Here is a 21,553-nt window from a genome sequence, read left to right on the forward strand (position 1 = left end):
TTTCTCTGCGAAATAAATGAAATCCTTTTCCATTGAGACCACAAAACACTTGAAAGTTGCAATCTTAGAAACATAAATAAACTTGATGCAAGTTGAAAATTTCACGGCATTCACGGAATCTTATCGCAATTGCCATTATTCTGCGAATTTTAATTGAAACGTCGACTGATAAATGAAATAAATCAAGGCAAACCACACTCGACAATTTGGCAGCTGAACAAATTCCATATGATTAGTTAAGGATTTTCCTCTATAACTACTGCGTTACAGTTAAATAAACTTTAGTGTTCTAGGGCAGGAAATATAAGTTTAATATTTTCCTATTGACAAAAACCCATTTACTCAATTTTCCACCCATGAAAATAATAAAGGAAGCTAACTAATTGATAGATAGAAAACTACTTTGTGTCACAGGAAGTTTGCTCTTATAATTGCTTGATGGAAAATAATAATGCCAGGCTGGGAAATTCAATACATCGGCGAACTTGAAGCTTTTGCTTTTCTGATTCAGTTAGTTTAGTTTATAGTTAAATTTACAGCGGAAATGGCATTTTAAACAGATTTGCGCCATTGGCAACCAAGCGGAAACTAGATAAATCAAATAAAAACAACTCTGAAGGAGATGAAAAATCAATCAAAACTCTGAAGGAGATGCAAAACAAACTAGTGACCAATGATTTAACATTGAACTTAATGTATAAGCCACGTGAAATTCTTTCATGAAATCAGAGGGATTCCATATAAACCACGTGAAATTCTTTTATGAAATCACAGAGTGCTAAGTGTCATTTGTATAGGTGCGTTTCGTCACTATGTGATGCACTTTTCAGTAGAACTTGTACATTGTTTCATGCTTTATAGTTGTATATTACGGGAAAACTATGACTCATGCCACCCAGTCCCCTTTAGCCACACTGAAGGTGAGTGGAAAAGCGGGAAAGTGGAAAAGTGGAAAACTGGCTGCCAATAGGCTGGAAAAGACAGCAGACAGGAAATGAGCTTTGCGGCGGAAATTTACCGCGTTGAGGAAATGGTTGCGTTTGATTGCTGCTGCCTGCCTTTGCATTAGGCTGCTCCTTCTTCTTTCAACCCCCCTTGCCTAACCACACCCCCCTTTTGGCCCACTTTTTGTGGCCAACTTTGTCACACTCACCTGTGAATGGATGCTGCATTTGATGGCAGGCGTTGCTGATACGCGGACATGTTGGAAGCCTGTTGCTGTTGCTGCTTTTGGTGTTGCTGCTGCTGCTGCTGTTGCTGTTGCGTCGCTTTATTTTGCTGATTAGAAATGCTGATAGATGATTGATGCAAATGATGGGACGTTGGTCCATTATCATGCTGCTGCTGCTGCTGATGTTGTTGCTGCTGCTGCAGCTGTTGCTGTTGTTGCTGGTTGCTGCTGGCAACAACACGTTGCTGCTGCTGATGATGCTGCTGCTGCTGCTGCTGGTGGTGTTGTTGCTGCTGCTGCTGCTGCGCACCGTTTGGTGTGTTGTTGTTGCTGCTGCTGCTGTTGTGGCTGCCGCTGCTGCTGCTATTGTTGTTGTTATTAGTGTTGCTAGTGTTGTTGTTGCTGCTGCTGCTGCTACTACTGCTGTTGTTGTTGTTTGTGGGCGGCGGAGCACCGACCTGCACTGAAGTGGAGCGTATAGCTGCTTCCATTTCATGCCGAACTCTTTTGGCTTAAACACTTGTTGTTGGCCGCAGAATTGATTGATTTGCTTGTGGTTGTTGCTGTTGCTGTTGTTGTTAATGTGTTGAAGCTGCTACTGCTGTTGTTGTTGTTGTTGTTATTATTACTTTTGTTGCTGCTGCCGACAGTTGCAACATTATTGCACTGCGACATTCTCTCGGAAGTGCCCCACAAAAAAATTTCGCTTTAAAGTTAGCACTTTTTTCGGTGATTTCTGTAATTTGGTAACTTTTCTCTTCAAGTTTAACTAACTTAACTTTGTGTAAGTTGCTGTTGTTGCTGCAACTGGGCAACTGCAACAGTTGCCTTAATGCGATTGCATTTTTTGTATTTATATATATATATTTGTATTTATTTTGGCTGCACTTTTTCTTTGCACTGTAAATCAATTGATTGGATATAATAATATATATGTAGAGATTTTCCTTTTTTCTCTTGATTTATTATTTTTTATCTTATATATTTACACACACACTGCGCTCTGTAAGAAAAAAGATGTTGGCACTAAATATTATTTTCCATTTCATTTATTTATCATTTCATTAATTCGCTTCATATTTTGTATTTTATTTAAATATTATATATTTTGTTGTTTTATTTGTTATTTGCATTCACTTCACTTTGGGCAAATCATACAACAAAAATGCGAAAAAAAATGATTGTGTTTGGGATTTGGCAATTTAACACTTTCAAAAAAGTAAATCTCGGCAATTGCGATATATGTAGATGTGTGAGTGTGTTTGCGTGTGCATGGCATATTTATAAAAAATAAGCTTGGATTTTATAATATGATTATTCATTTTTTGTTAATCCTCCAAACGAACCGAGCCGAAAAACACGACAACGAAAACGAAACGAATTTTTCCATTAATTAACAGCTTTGCACACTTCTTTTTTTCCAGCTCGCTTGCCATCTTGCTCGCTCACAGCTCTCTCTCTCTATCTCTCTTTTGCTCTAGCACAAGACGACACACACCGAAAAAAAAGGAGGCAAAAACAAAAGAAGTTTACTTTTATTTTATCATCCATCCAATCCGTCCCGTCCGTCCATTTCGACCTGCAAAAAACGAAAGAAGAAAGAAACACACTCTGATTAGTTGCGAAAAATCAACACACAAACAAACAAAAGAGAGAAAAAACAACAAAATAACGATAGCAGGCACAGCAGGTAAAATGATTAGAAAATCGATAATGGCCATAAATATTCCAGCAGATAATGTTACCCCGCCATGACACAGCTCCCAAAAACACCCCACCAAATCGCAAAAAAAAAAAAAAATACAAAAAAAAAATGTTTCTGCGACCGGTTTGAAGTGCAGAGCGCATTATCGCGTCTGCGATTATTTCTGTCATTGAATTGCCACAGCCATCGCAACTTATGTTATCGACCCGGGGGCTTAAGGTATTGCTATATTGGTAACATATATTAGTATATTGGCATTTATGGCCAAAAGTCTTCTAGTTTGGCCACTTAAGCGGCAATGGGAAGCGAAAAGCAAGTTGGTGAGTACTTCAATGGGCAACGATTGCACTTGACTGAGTTATCGATCGATTATTTCGATTATCAAATCACCAAGATCGCTGCAAGATTCGCAAGTTGTGATTGAAAACTAGCTAGCAAAACAAATTTAGAAGTTGTCTATTCTGTATATTCCTAATACCTAATTGTATAATTGCATAGGTATTCAAATTCTGAAGTTCATCCAGTTAAGTTATCGATAGAATCGCATTCGATCACCACGTCGTGGAAGCATAATATATTTTAAAGAATTCATAAAAGTTATACGACGATTATAATTTGCGAAAGAAATAATCTTAGTTTGATATATCATACATCTTATTTAAAGGTATAATTAAAGATGGGAAATCTAAAGGTCGTTTTTGATCATCTTCTCCATTGTCAAGCACTGTTCATTAAATTCGCATTATTATTTTGAGATAAAAAGCATTTAATGATTCAATTCATATTCACCGACTTTGCTTGAAGAAAGCCAAGCAAAATGATTCAACACATAATATATTTTCGTACAATGGAAACCGAAATTTAATTAATATCCGGAATTTGCTCATTTATGGTTTACGATTGGTTTTGCCAAATTGGTTTGTAAATAATACTGCGCATGATGTGAAGCATGCAGTTAGAAATGCAATACATTTTACACAGATATGTATGTACATAATTACTCTTAAACAAACATTAACCAATCACGTTCCCGTAACAATAACTTTAATGTAAATTGTTGAGAATAAAAGTGATTTATTGATATGGAAAATTGTAAATGGCAAAATTAAAGTTTTCATGTCTTAACTTGCATACATACATATTTTACCGTTTCGCATTTTCCCTAATGGAAAAATTGAAATTTCATGAATTGCGACTGTATGGTTAAGCTGCACTTGAATTATACAACTTTTACCCATTCTGCGCTCCCCGCAAACTCTTTTTTTTTTTTTTTTTGCCTTACATGCTGAATTTATTTCAACACCCGATGGAACTGAAGCACTTTAAAAGCAGAACTCATCAATAATTTTTCGCCCACTCATCTATCATTCGATAGCACACATACACCACATACACATACACATGCACACGGGCATATCGACAAACAAATACATATGTACATAGACGGCTATGTACATATACAAAAGGAGATATATGGATGTATGTAGGTACATGTGTAGGAAAAACAGAGGAAGACAGCTGCCCTGGTAGAAAATCATGGGTGCTGAAGTTTGGCAACGTTGCCATGAAAAACTCTCCAATATTTCTGGCCACATGTTTTTCTGTTCTGCCTCTGCCAGCGTCGCAGTCGCCGTTTTTATATTCTTTCCCCCCACACACCCTTCCCGCTATCCTAAAGCACCCTATCCATCAACTTTTCTGCTTTATTTTGTTAGTTTTGCAATTTTGCAACTGTGTTTGCTTTTAATGAAAGCAATTAAACTGCACGGCAGCAAATAAAGAAAACAAAGCGGAGAATGCGAGAAATGCAAACAGACAAATATACGAATACATATAGTAAATTAAATTCACACTACGAAAATTGAATTCGAATTTAAGATGTGAAAATTAAGCACGAAATTCCAGTAAAGTATAAAGTGAAATAGAAGCAAAAAAACGTGAAACAACAAAGAGCGTAGGAAAAAAAAACCCAGCCAAGCAGACGAAAGCAAAGTTGCCAAACTTCACGGGTCGAGAAAAAAGAATAAAGTGATGGGGAAGGAAGGGTAAGGGGAGAAAAAAAAACTTAAGCACGCGTAAGATTAAAGCAGCGCTGTTGCCAAATTTCACGAGCAGCATGGCAAAAAGCAAAAAGCAGAGAAGCACAAAAGCAAAAAACAGCCCCAGCGAAAACAAATTAATAAAAATAACAACACACACAACAGCAGACGACGGAAATATAGATGTATATATGTATGTGCGAGAAAAAAAAAAGAAGCTTAAAACTATACGAACAAAAATAAATGAAACTAGGAAAAACAGAAACATAAAAGCAGAAAAAAACCCAAAAAAGAGAAACAAGAAAAAGCCAGCAGAGCAGAATTATAATAATAATAATAATAGCATACAAAAGAAACCACAGTGAGCACTCCAAAAGCAAGACCATGAAATGCTAAGTTCAATCTTTAATTAATAATATATTTACAATACATTACAATAATTATCTGCTCAAATATGTAAACGAATTTATTTTAGCAATACTAGCAAGTATTAGGTCCGATATTTTAAAGTTTCATAATATCGCTTTTCGAGGGCTCGTTGTATCGAGTGCACACAGTACACAGAAGAAACCAACTTGAAGAAAAAGACGAAAACGATGCCGAGGCACATGTTTGAGAGCGAGCGAGAGGGAGAGCCAGATAAGGCACTGGAGCGGCGGAGTGCCACTGCGCGCAAGCGAGATAGCAACACGGGGGGGATCTGCGCACAAGTCAAGCGGAAGACAGAGCGAGAGAGCGATAGCAAATAAAGCAAGCAGTAATGGAGCACAGAAGACAGGCCAAGAGGGGGGAGCAGGGACGAAAGGATGAAAGGGAAACAAGGGATGGGGCAAGGAGAGACGGTGTAAGGAGGGAGGAGGCCACTGCTGTGCTGAGGTTGAGCAAAAACAGAGTCCATATATACATACATAAATACAAACGCGAAACGCACAGTGGCGCCCAAACGGTTAGGCCACAAAAATGTGCAAGTCATTTTGGAGAGGATTTGCAATTAGGTACCGTCCTATTTTTTAATTTCTGCATCTCACGCCATCATTTCGAAATTAAGCTTATAATTTTGTAGTTTGTAGAAGTTCTTTAGTATAATAGCATATCAATGTTAATTTCATAAGGTTTTTTATCATATCAATAATAATTTCCATCATCACGCTATTTTTTTCCAATTTTCTGTGCATTTGACACTATACACATGTTTAAATACACATCTAGTGTTGCATAGGTAAATCAAATATATTATTAGAATACGGCAATTTGATCAAAATGAAATAACAGCAATTACACAGGTGCTATTATTGCGCACACCGTTGTGCATACATGCGTATGTATGTGTGTGCTATGCCAAAGCAAACAGTAGGCGGCATGGCGAATGGAATGGAAAGAGGAAGTGTGGATGTGAAGCGATGATGATGGCAGGGGTAGGTGGAATTGAGAGGGGGCCGGGGTATAAAGAGACAGCGTGCGCAGGAACGTTGTGTGTGTGGGTAAAAGAGTGCGGGTGACGCAACAGCAACAACAAGTGCAAGGCGGCAGAGCCGTTGGCAACTGAGTGCCGCACACAACACACACACACACACTCACGCGCAGACATAAAACTCGCAACGTCATAAAACGAATCGGACAACAAAGCGACCAAGCGACTAAACGACGGACGACGCGACAAAGCGACGACGACAAAACGACACGACTACCAATACAAATACAACGATTCCCCAGAGAACCAAAATTGCCCGCAAGAGAGAGCGAGAGCAAAAGAGATAGATAGGCAAAGAAGCATAGAGTGCGAACGAGATAGGGCGATGCTCTCATGCCAAGTTGTTTTTGTTGGCTGCTTTTATTCTTGTACTTTTTAACCCCCCACCCCCACACCTCAACCACACCACACCACCCAGCCAACAACAACAATTTGTTTTTATTGGCTTTACTTTTTGGGCTATTTTCTGCATTTTCTGCGCTCTTTCGACAATTTAAAAGTTCACGCAAATGCAATGCACAATAATATGCAGCAGAAAGGAAAAAGTTAAATATTTGCCATAAACACACGTTGGAATTGAATTGAAAGTATGTACATACTTACATATATATGTACATCTGTTTCATGTATACAGATACAAAGTACTGGGGTCACGCGTTTATAGGTTCACTTTTTTGCGGACATCATTTAAACAATTGGGTAATTCAGCAATGAGGATCAAGTGGCAAATCAAATATGTATATAGTTCTACGGAATTTCCGTTAACAGCGTTTGCATTAAAGTAACAGCATTTTTAACTGCACTATGTACCGCAGAATAATATTGAATTATAAATCAATTATTTATCTAGGTACACATATGTAGTATGTACATAATATGTATATAAATAAAAATATATTTATGTACATATAACTATGCAAATTATGTAAATGGTTACATTTTGCTTTTAATGTTCTTTTGCCTTTTGGGAAATTTTTGTTTTCCTTAAATCGAATCTTCTTTAGTTTCCATAAATATGAAATCATAACAAACAGCTAACAGCAAAATATGCAAATACACGATTTAGTTTAATATTCTCAGAGATCTAAATACAATAAATTAAAGATTTATTCTTGTGCTAGCTCCCGAAATTTGTTGGCTTTTATTTTGGCTTCCTCTGAAAATAGCTTAATTCATCCAAATGAAATGCGGCAACAGCGCATTTGGGCTCCCACAAAGTGCAGCAACAAAAGCGACTCAGTGTGCGTGTGCATGCTCGTGTTTGTGTGTGCATGCATGAAAAATGATAGGAGACCTACGGGGAGAGAGGCGTGGCGAAGAGAGCACGATAAAGAGGTTGAAAAAGGTGGGGTTCGAAAGGGGAGGAGTGGGGTAGGTAGAAACGGGTCTAACGAGTAAAACGCAGCAGCAACAAAAACAACAGCAATAAACACGGCGCGCAAGGTGAAACACGTACAAAAGAAAGAAAAAAAAAAGAAATATAAAATAAAAAACCCATATAAAGAGTGTGGGCCCGGGAGGGAGGAGTGACGGAGGTGCGCAGCGGCGAGAGGGAGAGCGGTATAATAATAATAATAATTGTGGAGCACACACACACATGCACTTACGCACGCATGCTTTTGACTGTTTTATTCATGCAGATGTGTGGGTGGACAAGCACACACACACACACACACTTGCAGCTACATGAATACATACTGCAGTTCCACAATTCATCGCTACTGAAAAACATCACAAAAACCATCGCCTACGCCTCGGCTGCACAGCCGACGCTCTCTCGACTCTCTCGCGCGCGATCTCTCTCCCAAAAATTTAAGGCAATGAAAAGGCGATATTTCAAACAAAATCATCACCTCCTCATTATTTCTCATTTTTAATCATGTTCGAATTTAATGCAATAATATTTCCAACTAAGGGATAGATATTTATAGATATTTTATATGTAATTTTTGCTTACATTTTAATCCTATGCATAATTTAAATAATAGGTTACATTAAAAATACCTATCGGTATACAGACAGAAAATAAAGCGAGGAAAAAAGACAACCAACAAAAAATCACGAGTAGGCCGAAAGCAATTTATTTCAGATAAGCGCCGCTGCCGGCGTTGCAGTCGGCGTCGCTGCCTCTAGGCCTGCCCTCTTCTTCTTTTTATCCTCCTGTCACCACACCCCTCCCCCTCAGCAATAGCAACCACCAACACCGCACCCCAATCTTCCTTTTCCCTTTCCACTTTTCGGTGTTTTGGCCAAAGTAAAGTATTGATTTTTCGTTTCGTTTCGAGCTTTAATTTAGTGCGCCTGGCTTTTTATTTTCGGTCATTTTATATGGGGGCGTATTAAGCACAGTGCGGGCCGCAAAAATATGTCCCGTTTTCAACTATTTTGAACTATACATGTATGTACATAGGGATGATTTTAGATTTTTAACTGAATGCAGTTAAGTTATGAAAACATTATATTTCCAAAGTTTAAAATCACCAATTTTAAATGTAAATAAATTTTAAAAACCATCATTTTAAATCCAAGTGCACCTAAAATTGCAATTATTTTTTAAAATATCAATATTAGCGACTAGTTTTTCACCCTCGGCTGTACATATTTCTATTTTTCCCGCCAATGTGCATGTTGTTTTTGTGGCGTGCGTGTGCTTTATCAGTTACTACTGTGCTCGTTGTTTTTGGCCCGGGAAAACGTGTTTTTCACCTCAAAGTTTCCACCGTAGGTTGCACTTATTTATTTATTCTTTTTTCGTTTTATATATGTGTGTTCCTTTTTTCGCGAAAACACGCAAATATCTGCCCACCCAAAAAAAAAAAGACACGCACGTTGCAATTTCAAATAGTGCAACGCAAAAATAATAACAAATAGTGCAACGCAACAATAATAATAAATATTGCAATATTAACCGCATATGCGGCACATGTGGTTTCTGCACTTTTGTAGTTTTGCGAAAACAAATCTGCGCAGAATTCCGAATTCTTCTTAAAATAATCGCAGAAGGGCTGAAATATCCCTGACTAGACATTTTGAATGCAATTTAATATTGTTTTTGTTTAGTCTTCACAGAGCGGAGATGATATCTTCTAAACTCTTAGAGGTGCAGAAAATATACAAATCTAAAAGATTTTTTCGTTTTTTTTAGTCAATTCTTCGTAAAATATCTGCAGACAAATCTTTGAAGATTCTTCAGGCTTTAATATGTTTGTAATTTAGGAAATCTATTTAAATCAGATATATGTAACTACTCGACGAGCCAAAAGACTTTGGAACACACAAGATAGATGAATCAGCAGGAGAATCTGCAGTGATTCTTCTGAAGCTTTCCAGTTCCATATAGTCGGTTTCTTCTGGTCGTTCTCTTTCTCCTCCTTCTTCTTCTTCTTCTTCTTCTTCTCCATCGCCTTCGCCTTCTCACTTCTTGCCGTTTCTGCGCTTCTTTCAGGTTCAAGAACATTCGAGGAGGGGTGGAGAGATAGTGCGAAAGAGCGGCTAAAGCGCAACCAGAAGAGGGAAGAGGGAAACGTGAAACGGGGGCGACGAATGGTGGGGGGAGGGGATGGGGACGGGGGACATAGCGAAGAAGGGCAGATAAGAAACTGGCGAGATAAGAACAAGAGCAAAGAATTTGCTTTTAAATTACTTTCACATGTTCAAAGTTTGCCGAATGGAATTATGAGCATTTTGCGCGCATTTCGGGCGAATGAAAAAGTAAATAGAACAACAAAATAAAGTAAATGTATGTATATATATATATATATGTACATATGTATGTATAGATGTGTACATGTATGTGTGCATATGCGAAGGAGGAATGATCTACTTTTGCTTTGGGGGAACAAGAAAAAAAGAAATACAAATTATTGATATAAACTTTGACTTTTGCGCTGTGCTTTGTTTCGTTTTGTGTGTCTTTTTCATTCCTTTGTTTTAATTTCTTTTACACATTTTTTATTTTTTTTTTGTATATTTGTGCTTTATGGTTTTTGTCGCTGGCAAACACAAAAATTCCATTAAAATGCCAAGTGACAGTTTTCATTCGTCACTTTCTTTCTCTTTTCGCTGTTATTTCGCATTTCCAGTTGCATTTTTTCCACTTGGAAACAACATTCTGGATTCTACGGATTGAATTGAAATTTAATTGAAATTGATTTGAATGCACATTTTACTGCGCTACTGATTATTCACCATGTGACAAGGGAAATATTAAAATAAATTATATATTTTACTGGTACAACAATTGCTAAACATTTGATGTCTAGTAACTTTTTCAATATTTTCAGGCACATGTTTTTTGCAGCTTTAACCTTAGAAAATATTGGCCATCAGGGGGTTAAAGCGAGTGCCTAAACACAAGAACGGTAATTTCGTGTTCTCTGCGATTCTGTTTTCTCCTTTCATCTCCTCTTGTCATCCGTAAAATAAAAGCAAGGTTGCCAAACTTCATTCGTACGTGAATATTTTTTTTTTATATATTTTCGTGTGTGTTGCGCATTTCTTTTGTCGTTTTTTTTATTTTACCAACTCTGTTTTTTTCCCTCCGTTTTCATTGTTGTGTGTCTTTCTGAAGGAGGAAAAATCAATATGCGGATTGCGATTGCATTTAAATGAACATGAAAACGGCAAGACAACAAGAAAATCCACAAGATATACAAACATACAGTTTGTGCTAAAAATTACCCGTCTTGAAAATGTAAAATAAGAAAAATGCGTTTCGAAGTTTCTATTTGAAGCCTCACTTTAAACATCTACTTCATTGAACTTTGTTTTCTGTTTAAAAACACATTTGTTTAAAACCTCCAATAATTCGTATACTTTGGTGTGTGTATATGTTGTTATATTTTGTGTGTGGCAACAAATAAAATGCGGTGAACGAAGCTAAACAAAAAAAATAACCGGTTTAACAAGAAATTCTACCTATATGAAATATATACATATGTAAAATAACAGAAAGCCAAGAAGACAACAAATTTAGAAACCTCATCTATGTATATATATATATATATATATATGTTTTATAGATATATGTTTTATACATACAGCTATGTACAACAATTTGAACGGGAGAAAAGAAATTAGTGAAACAGACATAAAGAACACAAGTCATATTTGCATAATTGAAATGCTAATGAAATATTCGAATAAATGTATAGAAGCTGCTCCAAAGGCGAAGCCCAGAAAGTTATAAATAGCTGAAACTACAAATGTATGGAGATATATGCCGCATATAAGGCGGTGGAGCCCAAAAAAAACTAATATAGCCACAAAAAGGGGGAAGAGAAGGGAAAATACTTGATTTTTTGGCGCCACACGTTTGGATAAACGAAGAAGAAGACGAAATCAAAAAACACATGTCAATCGGAATTTCAAAAACGTATTCAACCCAAGTTGAAGAACCAGAAAGCCAAACCTTTAAGAAACCCATTTCGATTTCGGTTTCCAAGGGGGATGAAGATGATGATGTTCGCAAAACCAGTTGAAACGAGAAATTTCGGGGTTACTTCTTGTTTTTTAAACACAAGAAGTTCTAATTGAGTTTCGAAATACATACAAACATCCCATACAACTGCTTCAGTTAGAAAACGATTTATTTGAGCTGAACAAATATAAACTATCATTTTATATATCATCTTATATCTTACTATTGCTAAAAAACTAATGGAAAGTCTTTAGTTCTATGCAGTTTTCCATCTACTCTATAATAGGTTTTTTTAATATATTGTAACAATTTAATAAAAACTACCTAGAAATCTGCTGTATTTCATTATTGTTAACCAATTCTATATTGTCTATATTTTATTATATCTTTTATTTAAATAAATCTTTTATATTATTATATCCCTTATTTTATTATATCTTTATTTTATTATATCTGAATTTTATTATATGTTTTATTTTAATATCTTTTTTTTTTATTATACAAATAAAAGACAAAGATCCTTTAGTTTCGATTCTAAAAAAAAAACAGTTTGTTCATTTATTGTTACTTCTTTTTTATGTCTGACTTGTTATAGAATGTTATATTGTTTATGTTATAGAAACGAACACACTAACAAGTATTAAACTATCATTAACACAATTTCTAAACAAAAGCCCATGTTACTAATTTAGCTGTAGCACACATGTAATAAATATGTAATAACTTCCACACGATAAAATAAAAAGCTTCACAAAAAATTAAATAAAGTGCATAAAATGTACATATGCCTTTGCTAATTCCACTGATAGAAACTAACGGTAATTGAGTAATTAAATAATTATTTATGCTTACCCGATGGACGTAGAATGTTGGCTAAATCCGCGATGGGAAAATCCGTGAAAATCCATGAAAATCAGTTTTTCTCCCTTAACTTTTCTTCAATTTGTAATATGCAATTGCATATTTTTTTCATTTCATTTGCTTTTCCTTGGAAAGCGGCACAAATAACGCGATAGCTTAATTTCTATCAATTTTCTTTCGCATTTTCAGTAACGTAACTATAAAAAAAAATTGTTAACTTTGTATGCCACATATGCATTTAATATATTTATGTATATATTTCTCTTTCTATCAAGCAAATAACGATTTTTTTATTATTTGATATTTCATTTTTTTTCATTATTTTTTTTTCTTTTTAGCACAGGGCGTTGTCGGGCCCAAAAAAATTGTGTTTTTTTCGCATTTCATTTTTTTTTCGTTGCTTTTGGTGTTGCGTGTATGTGTGTGCGTGCGTGCGTGTGTGTGTGTGTGTGCGACTTTTGCTTTATTGACTTTTTTGTTAAAATGTATTAAACAACAAAAAATTAGAACACACGCACACAAACACGTTTAGAAATTTTTCCACTTTAATGCGAGAGAGCGAGCGAGAGAGCAAGCAAAACGGTGGGAGAAGGAGCGAGAAAAAAAAATCGCGACGCAATTTTTCTTTTATTTTTTTTCTTTAATTTTCCCTTTTCTTTTCGATTGCATTTTATGGCAAATTTACAGCTTAATGCAATATTTTTTTCGCATTATCTTTGGCTGGCACACCGACGCACGCACACACACCCACACAGAGCCACACACACACAGACACGTACACACACACACACAGGCACACACGTATGCATAGAGAAAACCGCACGAATAATTTTTTTTTCCACACAAACACACACATATATCGCTATATATATGTATACGCATATATATAAGAATATGGCATTTATTTTGTTACTTTTTCGCACGCATTGCGCTGCACATTTACCTCGGTTAATTTTCGTGAATTTGTTATAAATAAATTCGCAACGTATATGTTATCTGGCGCAAACGTCGTCAATTTTTCACATGCTCTGGGCGCACCAAACACCCGAGTTTTTAGCCATTGAACAACGACATCGAAAACGGGCAAACGACACCGTCAACGGCAAACGGCAACGCAGCGCCGACGACTAGCGGGGCAGCGCCGTCGGCAGCGGCGTCTGCAGAGCGAACCGCAACCGCGGCAGATGTTGCCACCGTTTTTCGTTTTCGCGGTTGGCACAGTCGCCCCAGTTCGAAAGTCTGTTCATATACATATATGTTGTATGCATGGGGGTACGTTGCAATGTTGAATGAAAATGGGAAAATGAATAATGAGCGGAGTGGAAAATGTTGGAAATGTTTTTGCCAAAAGTGCACTATTGCAATGATCTTTGCCCAGCGAGCGAGAGAGAGTGAGAGAGCAAGAGAGTGAGTAAGAGAGGGACAGCGTGTAATGTTGCCTGGCAATGCTGTGCGCCGTTAGGCGAAACGGTGCGACGTCGAGCAGCGAACCGTTCGCAACCGCTTCGAGCCGTTTCGAACCGTTTCAAGCTGTTTCGAACTTCGAGCCGTTTCGAACTTCGAGCCAGCGCACAGTGGCGTCCCACGTTATTGGCCACTCTGCCGGTCAGTTTGAGAATGCTAATCAATGTTTTTTTTTAATTAAATGTATTTAAAGCACTAAAAACAAGTTCAATCATGCAGTATCTGTCATGCTGATGTAATTGTGCTAAGCACACACCACTAAAAACAAAGTAAAAGATACTTTACTTACTCATTTAAGTTATAAGATCTATAAGATCAACTTAACTTAGAAGTTAAATGCCTAAATTAATGCATAACTTAAGTTAGTAAATACCTATTTTGCTGGATTTTCTGGAAATTCACAGTTTTCCCATAAAAGCATTGAATTTACTTTTAATTAATTTATAAACATTGCGTTGAGAAGAAGTGCGCATTTTTCAGCGCTTTGATTTTTGTTCTTGCGTACTTAGCCCCTCCCCTCTTCAATACCACCACCCCCCTCCGTCCACTGGAAAATTTTCAAACGTCTGCTCCCATGTGTTTTGTTTTTCCACTGCTGTTTTCCTTTTGTTGTTGTTTTTCCGTTTTTCCGTTTTTGTGCCTTTTTTGTCACTTGCCAATTTGCAGTGAAAGTGAAATGCGCTGAGCGCAGGCGGTCGGAAAAGCGGGCGGGGTTACGCGGGGTCACGAGGGAGAGGGCGGGGGGATGGGGGTGGTGCGTTGGGCGGTGGGCGGTAAGAGGGCAACGGCCAGCCTAAGCGGAAAAAAATTGAGTAGAACACACGTGCGATTTTCCATTTGCGATTTGTGATTTGTGATTTACATGCAATCGCTCGATTTGGTTGCAAGTTCGCTGCCACACATCAAACCGATTTTCCGCTCTAATTTTCTTAATTTTAATTAATTAATGGCAACTACACTGCACTGAACGTTTATGTTTTAGCTTCAAGTTGAATTCATTTGAAATATGAAAATGTATAGACATGAAAATCGCACAAAATTAAATACATTTTGAGTACATTTGCGCTAAAGATTTGTTTCTATTAATATTTCCGCTTTGTTTTTTGTTGCTTTGCTTTGTTATTATTAGCCCTCTTCCTCTTTTAGCCCTCTGCTTCTCTTAGCCCTCTTTCCTTCCGCTTCTTCCACTTTTCTTCTTCTTTATCCTCCCCATTTTCTACCTGCCCCATTGGTCGTCTTTGTTGTTGTTGCTGCTGTTATTGTTGCTGCTGCTGTTATTGTTGCTGCTGCTGTTATTGTTGTTGCTGCTGTTATGGTGGCTGCTGTTATTGTTGTTGTTGTTTGCAACCGGCCGGCGGTAGACGGATTTCGCTAGGCGCGCGACGTTGCCGCCTTTCAGTGCGAGCAGCAGCGCACACAAAAGCGGCAACGTCGCAACATGTTCGAAGCGAACTGAAAACTGGCAACGCCGCGCGCGCTTGACGTCGCAAGAGCAAAAACAGAAACGAAACAAAAAACAACAAGCAAATGCTGCAACAGCAACATTTTATAACAAACATACACATAAATAACACAAAAAAAAAAACAGAAAAAAGAGAGGCAAAAGCGGGCGACATCAAAAAGGCCGCTCGCACACGTTGCACTTGCATGACATGCCGCATCATACAGCCGACGAGCGGAATAAACAAAAGAAAACAGCAACATCAAACCGAAAAAATGTTGTACATATAACAATACCAATACCCCGCAATGTCATACTCTATCATTCAGCGTCAGACCGTCGACGACGAGCGTGAAAAGACGTGCGAAAACAAACGCGAAAGCAAAAGAGGAATAAACAAACACGAAAGCAAAAGAGGAATAAACAAACGCGAAAGCAAAAGAGGAATAAACAAACGCGAAAGCAAAAGAGGAATTGACAAACGCGAAAGCAAAAGCAAGCGAGGATTTGACAAACGAACAGACGGGACACAATAGACGGGGGGAAAATGTCCCACGTGGGCGCCACAAACCTGTACGATGAGCCCGAAATCATGGAGGAGTTCATCAGCTGCTATCAGCACTTCACCGCCCTGTGGGACAGCAGCACTCCCGATTACCTATCGAAGCAGAAGAAGGAGCCCGGCTACCAGGAGCTATTGAAGATCCTGCGACGCGTCAACGGCGGCTGTACCGTGCAGGATGTGAAGCGTAAGATAAACTCGCTGCGCTGCTGCTATCGTCGCGAAATCAAGAAGGTGCAGGCCTCCGTCAGTGGCTATCAGCCGCGTCTCTGGTGGTTCCATCTCATGGCCTTCCTGAAGCCGGTGCTCAACATCCAGTCGCCGGTCAGGGTGAAATCGGAGAGCTTGGACGACAGTCTCGATGAGACCAGCATCCAGGTGAGCTACGAGCATAATGGGTGACTACTACATGGTACTTTCAAAAGGGGACATTGTTTAAAAACCAGTTGAAATCTATGATCTTTAGGGATAACGTTAAAATGTTAGGTAATTTCAAAATAAATAGCAAATAACTTTGTGCTTGCTTCTGAAAAAGCATGCTTACATACACATGTATCTACTTATGTATAATATTATATAGTGCTTTGTCAAGACCAACTGTGCTGTGATAGCATGTATGTACGTATGTAAGTGCAGGGAATGGAATCTGTTTGAAACGCGTTGGACGCGGTTTGACGGCGGTCGTAGGACAAATGAAGCGCCGGTCGTACGACCAATTTACGGTACAATCCACAGTCGGTCGCCGGTCGTCGGTCAAACATGTCGCACACACACACGGCCATCGAGTTTTGGAAGGAGTTCCTCCACATGTACCGCTCGATGCCCGAACTGTGGCTGGTGCGGAGCAAACTGTATCGCGATCGCCGCCTCAAGGTCGAATCCTATGGCCGATTATTGGCACTGATGCGTATGTCCGATAGCCATGCCAATATCCATACACTGAAGCGAAAGATTAACAATTTCCGTACCTCGTATCGCCGCGAATTGAGAAAGGTGCTGGATAGCGATAACACCTATACGCCATCGCTATGGTATTTCAAGGAGCTCGATTTTCTCTACGAACTGGAAACGGGTGAACTGCAACTGGAGCACTCGGTGGCGGCCGAGCAGGATCGGGACTTGAAAGTGCTGCAGCATGAGGCAAATATATCGGTGGCATTCGAAGCACACCTAGCGGAATCGGAGGAATCACTGTGCTTCATGCAGCAGCGGGAGAATGGAGTGGAAACCGATAACGATAACGAGCAGGTGCATCCGTTGGACGCCGAAGTGAGTGATGATGTATGGGTGAACTTTATAGCGAGGTTATGCAAGGAATATAGGATCTATGTCATAGGTTAATACCAGAAATAACACTTACTAGTCATAGTACCGATTCATTAACAAGTTTTTAGGATATTCATACAATGTGAGATACCAATACATCATGTTACATCAACTATTACATGAACTATTACATCCCATCGAAATCAACTAACACCCTACGTTTACAACCATTTTCAGGACGTCGATATGATTTCGGAGACGTTTCAGAACGAAGAGGATGTGCTGCGTCTGGATGCCGTGGTCGATGGCGATGTGGAGCCGGAAGCGGAGCATGATCACGAGCCGGAAACGGAAAACCTGGGCCCCGAAGTGGAGCACCATGTGGACGATTATCGGGGGGACATTTCATTGGCGGGCAGCATCAAGAACAATGCCTATCAGAGCGGCTCTTCGCACCTGCGACTCAACGCCGAATCGCTGGCTCTGGATAAATCCGGACGACGTATCCGTATCCGGCGAAGACGCAGCAGCAATGACAGCGAATACGGCGAAACCGCGAGAAAGCGCAGAAACGAGGAGACTACGAATAGAGATAGAGAAAGAGATAGGGATAGGGATAGGGAGATAGGGGATAGAGAGAGGACGAGGGAGCGAGACAGAGAGCTCGATAGCGAGAGCGAGCACGAGTGCGAGCTTATCGGAAGACGAATGGCCACCCACTTCCGGCATATGCGACCGGATCAACGGCTCTACGCCGAACGGATCATCAGCGAGGTGCTGGTCTACGGCCGAATGAATCGCCTTTCCTTCGAGGCGCAATTTATACTGGGTCAAAAATAGGTAATACTTTGCGTAATATCCTCGGAGGAACGTAGAATGGCCCCACATTATATTGTACATAGTTCTATTCGATGCGATTCGCATGTTCACATCCTAATTTACATTGTTTATACATAGGTTGCATTATCGAAAGCCTAGACTTTTATAAGCAATTATTAAGCATTTGCAAATGTTGTAATTATATCCAAATAAACCTATTATGAACAATATATTCATTCCACTTTTATTTGGCATTATGGTTTTACAAAATGCAAATGGATTTTCGCTTACCTAAAATACAAGATTGTTTTGCTTGATAAAATAAATAATAAAATAATAGATAAAAAAATATGATAGCAATAATAAACATTGCGTGAGTAACACAAATAAATGTATTAATTAATTAAAGCAGAAGAATCCAAAATAGCTTAAAGATTGCGTAGTTAAAGCGGAAAATGAGAAAGAACCGCCTGCAACGCAACGCAAAAAGAAATATGTACAAAAAATACAAAAATGGCAAATGTAAAGCAAACGGCTAAAAGCGAAAATGCGTTGCAAAAGGTAAGGGGAAGGGGAAGTGGAAGGAAAGGGCAAAACAAAAAGGAAGAAAGCAAATAAAGGAACCGGTTTTTATTCATTTTAAATTTGAGTGAGTGGTTCTGCATGCGGATCCCTTCCCCTCTTCGCCACCTTCCCCCTCTCCCTTCCCGGCCAACGACCAGCACATCTTGTTTTTCAGCCTGCCTTCTTTCTTCCACTTCTTCGTCTTCATCTCCTCCTTATCCTCCCCCTCCACCACCACCACCCGCTTTCTGCTGATTTTTTGCTGCTGCGCTGCTCTCTGCGATTCTTTTATTTCAGCATTCATTGCCTCGTCGCTTCGTCGTGTTCTCTCTTCCTTCTTCACTCCTTATTGCCCTCACTCGTTTCTTTCTTTCTTTTTTTTTGGCGTTTCCTTTGCTTTAGTAACTTTAATTTGTTGGCATTGCCATTGCCGTTATACTGCCGTTCCTCTCTTTCTTGCAAGCTTTCGCACCCTCTCGCACCGCCTTGCCCTTTCACTCATTGCTCTATTATCGCTACACAAGCAAATAAAATTGGTAGATCCTTTAATAACAATAATATTATTATGTGCATATATCAAACTAATCATAGTCTTGCAATTTCAATAAATAACTTTTTAAAATATACTACTATATTATATAGTAGAAAACGAATATGCCTTAAAATACACACATACTTTTCGGTTAAGTCGGGTTCTATTTACACAAAAAACAAACAAATAATAAGAATTATGAAATTCGACCACTTTTTGCGCTGTGTAGCCACTTTGCCGTTGGGGTTTCTTTTCTGGATTTTTTTTCTTTCCTTCTATTTCTTTCCTCTTATTTTTGGGCATTTCGTTTTTGATGTCGTTACAGTTGTTGTTGTTGTAGCCGGCATTTAGCCGTCCCGGGAAAAATAACAAAAAAAAAATAACAACATTTTGCCAAATTACTATCCCCCAGTTATGTTGCCTCCTTTACCCTTCCATTCCGCATGCACGCAAAGAAAAGCGTGTGCGTTTGTTCAGAAATACATGTTTTGCACAGCTTTTCAAGCACTTTTTATATTAATCATTATTATGTATCTATCATTTATTTTATTAATTCATTTTATGATCATTATTCATGCTTTAATACGATAATGTTGAGGCAAAAAGATTTTTTGACAAGTGCATAGAAAATGAAACTTGTAGTTTCTGGAAAATTCGCATGTTTCAAAGTTTTGATGTCCTCTGCGTGTTTGTGTGTATGCGTGTGTTCGTTCATGTGTGTGTGTGTGTGTGTGTCGCCATTTGCCTTTCTTAGCGTCTTTGGTTTTGACATTCTGCTTCCTACCCCCGTCGCCCCACCAGCCAACCATCACCTTCCTCACCGCACCCCTTCGTCACCCTTCACCTCCGGCAAACAGTTTTCGGTCGTAGTCAACCGCATTAATCCATCCCCATCTCTGCGTGTGTGTGTGTGTGTGAGTGTGTGTGTTTGTGGCACAAAATGAAAATGGCAAAACAAGGTCAAGTGTAGGGAGCAAAGTTTGTTCGAGTGCACACACGCACACACAAACTACATACAAATAAGCAAATAACACAAAAATGAAAAAAAAACATTAAGTTCACATCACTTTTTCATCAAGCGAAGCTCTTCAGATTCATATGTGCATACATATGTGTACATAAATGCATATGTACTTGTACATATATGTACATACATATATTAGTTAACATTTCTTATTAATTTATGTAATGTGATTCGCTATTAACAAAAGACCAATAATAAATGAATTGACGAACAATTAAATGAGCTTTTATTATTTTTAGAGCCAAAATAAATGCAACGAAAACGTTTCTTTCAGTTTTCATTTTGTGCTTTGCTATTTAAATGCTTATATGTATGTACACATGTATCAAGTGCTCTCTAATAGAATTAATTATAAATTTGGTTTATATTTGTATTTGGGTTGTGTATTCTGCCTAAAGTTATGAGCGCAAAAGGGCAATTGAAGTTTTGGGCCTGTGAGTCACGTTCAACAGGCGCAGTCGACGTTGACGCCGACGCCGGCAGAGGCTGAATTTTGAGGTTAACTTTTTGACGACAAAATAATTTGCACAAAGGTGCAAAGTTTTTTTTTGCGTAAAATTTTTGCTGTTTATTTAAGTTTCGTTGTTGTTGTTGTTGCTGAGAGCTGAACCTGACGGATTGACAGTCACAGTCAGTCGTTCTGCCCGGGCCTCTGCCGGCGTCGTCGTCGGCTGCACAACGACACCTGTGGCTATGCGAAAAAGTCGACGAAAAATGGGGATAAATAAATGAAATAAAATAAAACAACCCTCGTCTGAGATTTTGCTGCCAATTTTTCGCAGGCCTATGCAGTAATTTACTCTCTCTGTCTCCCTCTTTCTCTTTCTCTCTCCCTTTTCGTTTGCTCGAAAAAGGTGTGACGTAGAAACCAAAACACACACAACCAAAACAAGGTACAACAAAAAAAGTGGCAAGAAAAAAGCTTGGGAACAGCAGCTGAATGTGTAACTAACATACACACACACACACAAATTATATACCAATAAAAACACACAGAGCCACACAGGTACGCAAGCGTTGCAAAAAAAGGAAACCTAAATAAAAAAATTAAATGGAAATTTCTGATATAAAACACACACATAGTCGCACTCACACAGCGGAGCCGAGTGAAGTTTGGCAACGCGGCGCCGTAAACGCGCAGTCGCCAGAGAGGGACGCCGGCAGACACAAAAACAAACAGTAGGCAATGTCGCACGCGTGAGTGAGACGGCCAGA

At 38.7% G+C, this 21,553-nt stretch overlaps 2 protein-coding genes across 9 annotated transcripts in view; one reads left to right on the forward strand and one right to left on the reverse strand.

Annotated features, from left to right (window-relative positions):
* LOC122624661 overlaps window positions 1-13,793 on the reverse strand; it is a 57,391-nt gene extending 43,598 nt beyond the window's left edge. Inside the window, exons 1-3 of one of the 6 annotated variants that reach the window (XM_043804322.1) lie at window positions 13,610-13,793; window positions 2,165-2,174; window positions 1,155-2,071 (exon numbers count right to left, since the gene is read on the reverse strand). In XM_043804322.1, the coding sequence (XP_043660257.1) occupies window positions 1,155-1,662 (508 nt within the window). In that variant the 5' untranslated portion in view covers window positions 1,663-2,071; window positions 2,165-2,174; window positions 13,610-13,793. Of the gene's footprint in view, window positions 1-1,153; window positions 2,175-13,609 lie in introns of those variants that run through there. The other 5 variants (XM_043804324.1, XM_043804323.1, XM_043804321.1 and 2 more) reach the window with 5 other exon arrangements.
* A 129-nt stretch (window positions 13,794-13,922) lies between these two features.
* On the forward strand, window positions 13,923-18,324 carry LOC122624662. Of its 3 annotated transcripts, XM_043804330.1 has the most exons (3): window positions 13,923-13,938; window positions 15,901-16,511; window positions 17,637-18,324. In XM_043804330.1, the coding sequence occupies exons 2-3, from the start codon at window positions 16,119-16,121 to the stop codon at window positions 18,237-18,239; spliced, it is 996 nt and encodes a 331-aa protein (XP_043660265.1). In that variant the 5' UTR covers window positions 13,923-13,938; window positions 15,901-16,118; the 3' UTR covers window positions 18,240-18,324. The 3 variants fall into 3 exon arrangements, with proteins under 3 accessions (XP_043660265.1, XP_043660264.1, XP_043660263.1); XM_043804329.1 differs by lacking the exon at window positions 13,923-13,938 and having other exon boundaries at window positions 15,667-16,511; XM_043804328.1 differs by lacking the exons at window positions 13,923-13,938; window positions 15,901-16,511 and adding an exon at window positions 16,882-17,402.
* Window positions 18,325-21,553: the final 3,229 nt, after the last annotated feature.

The sequence above is a fragment of the Drosophila teissieri genome, chromosome X (assembly GCF_016746235.2).
Source record: "Drosophila teissieri strain GT53w chromosome X, Prin_Dtei_1.1, whole genome shotgun sequence".
Lineage (NCBI taxonomy): Eukaryota > Metazoa > Arthropoda > Insecta > Diptera > Drosophilidae > Drosophila > Drosophila teissieri.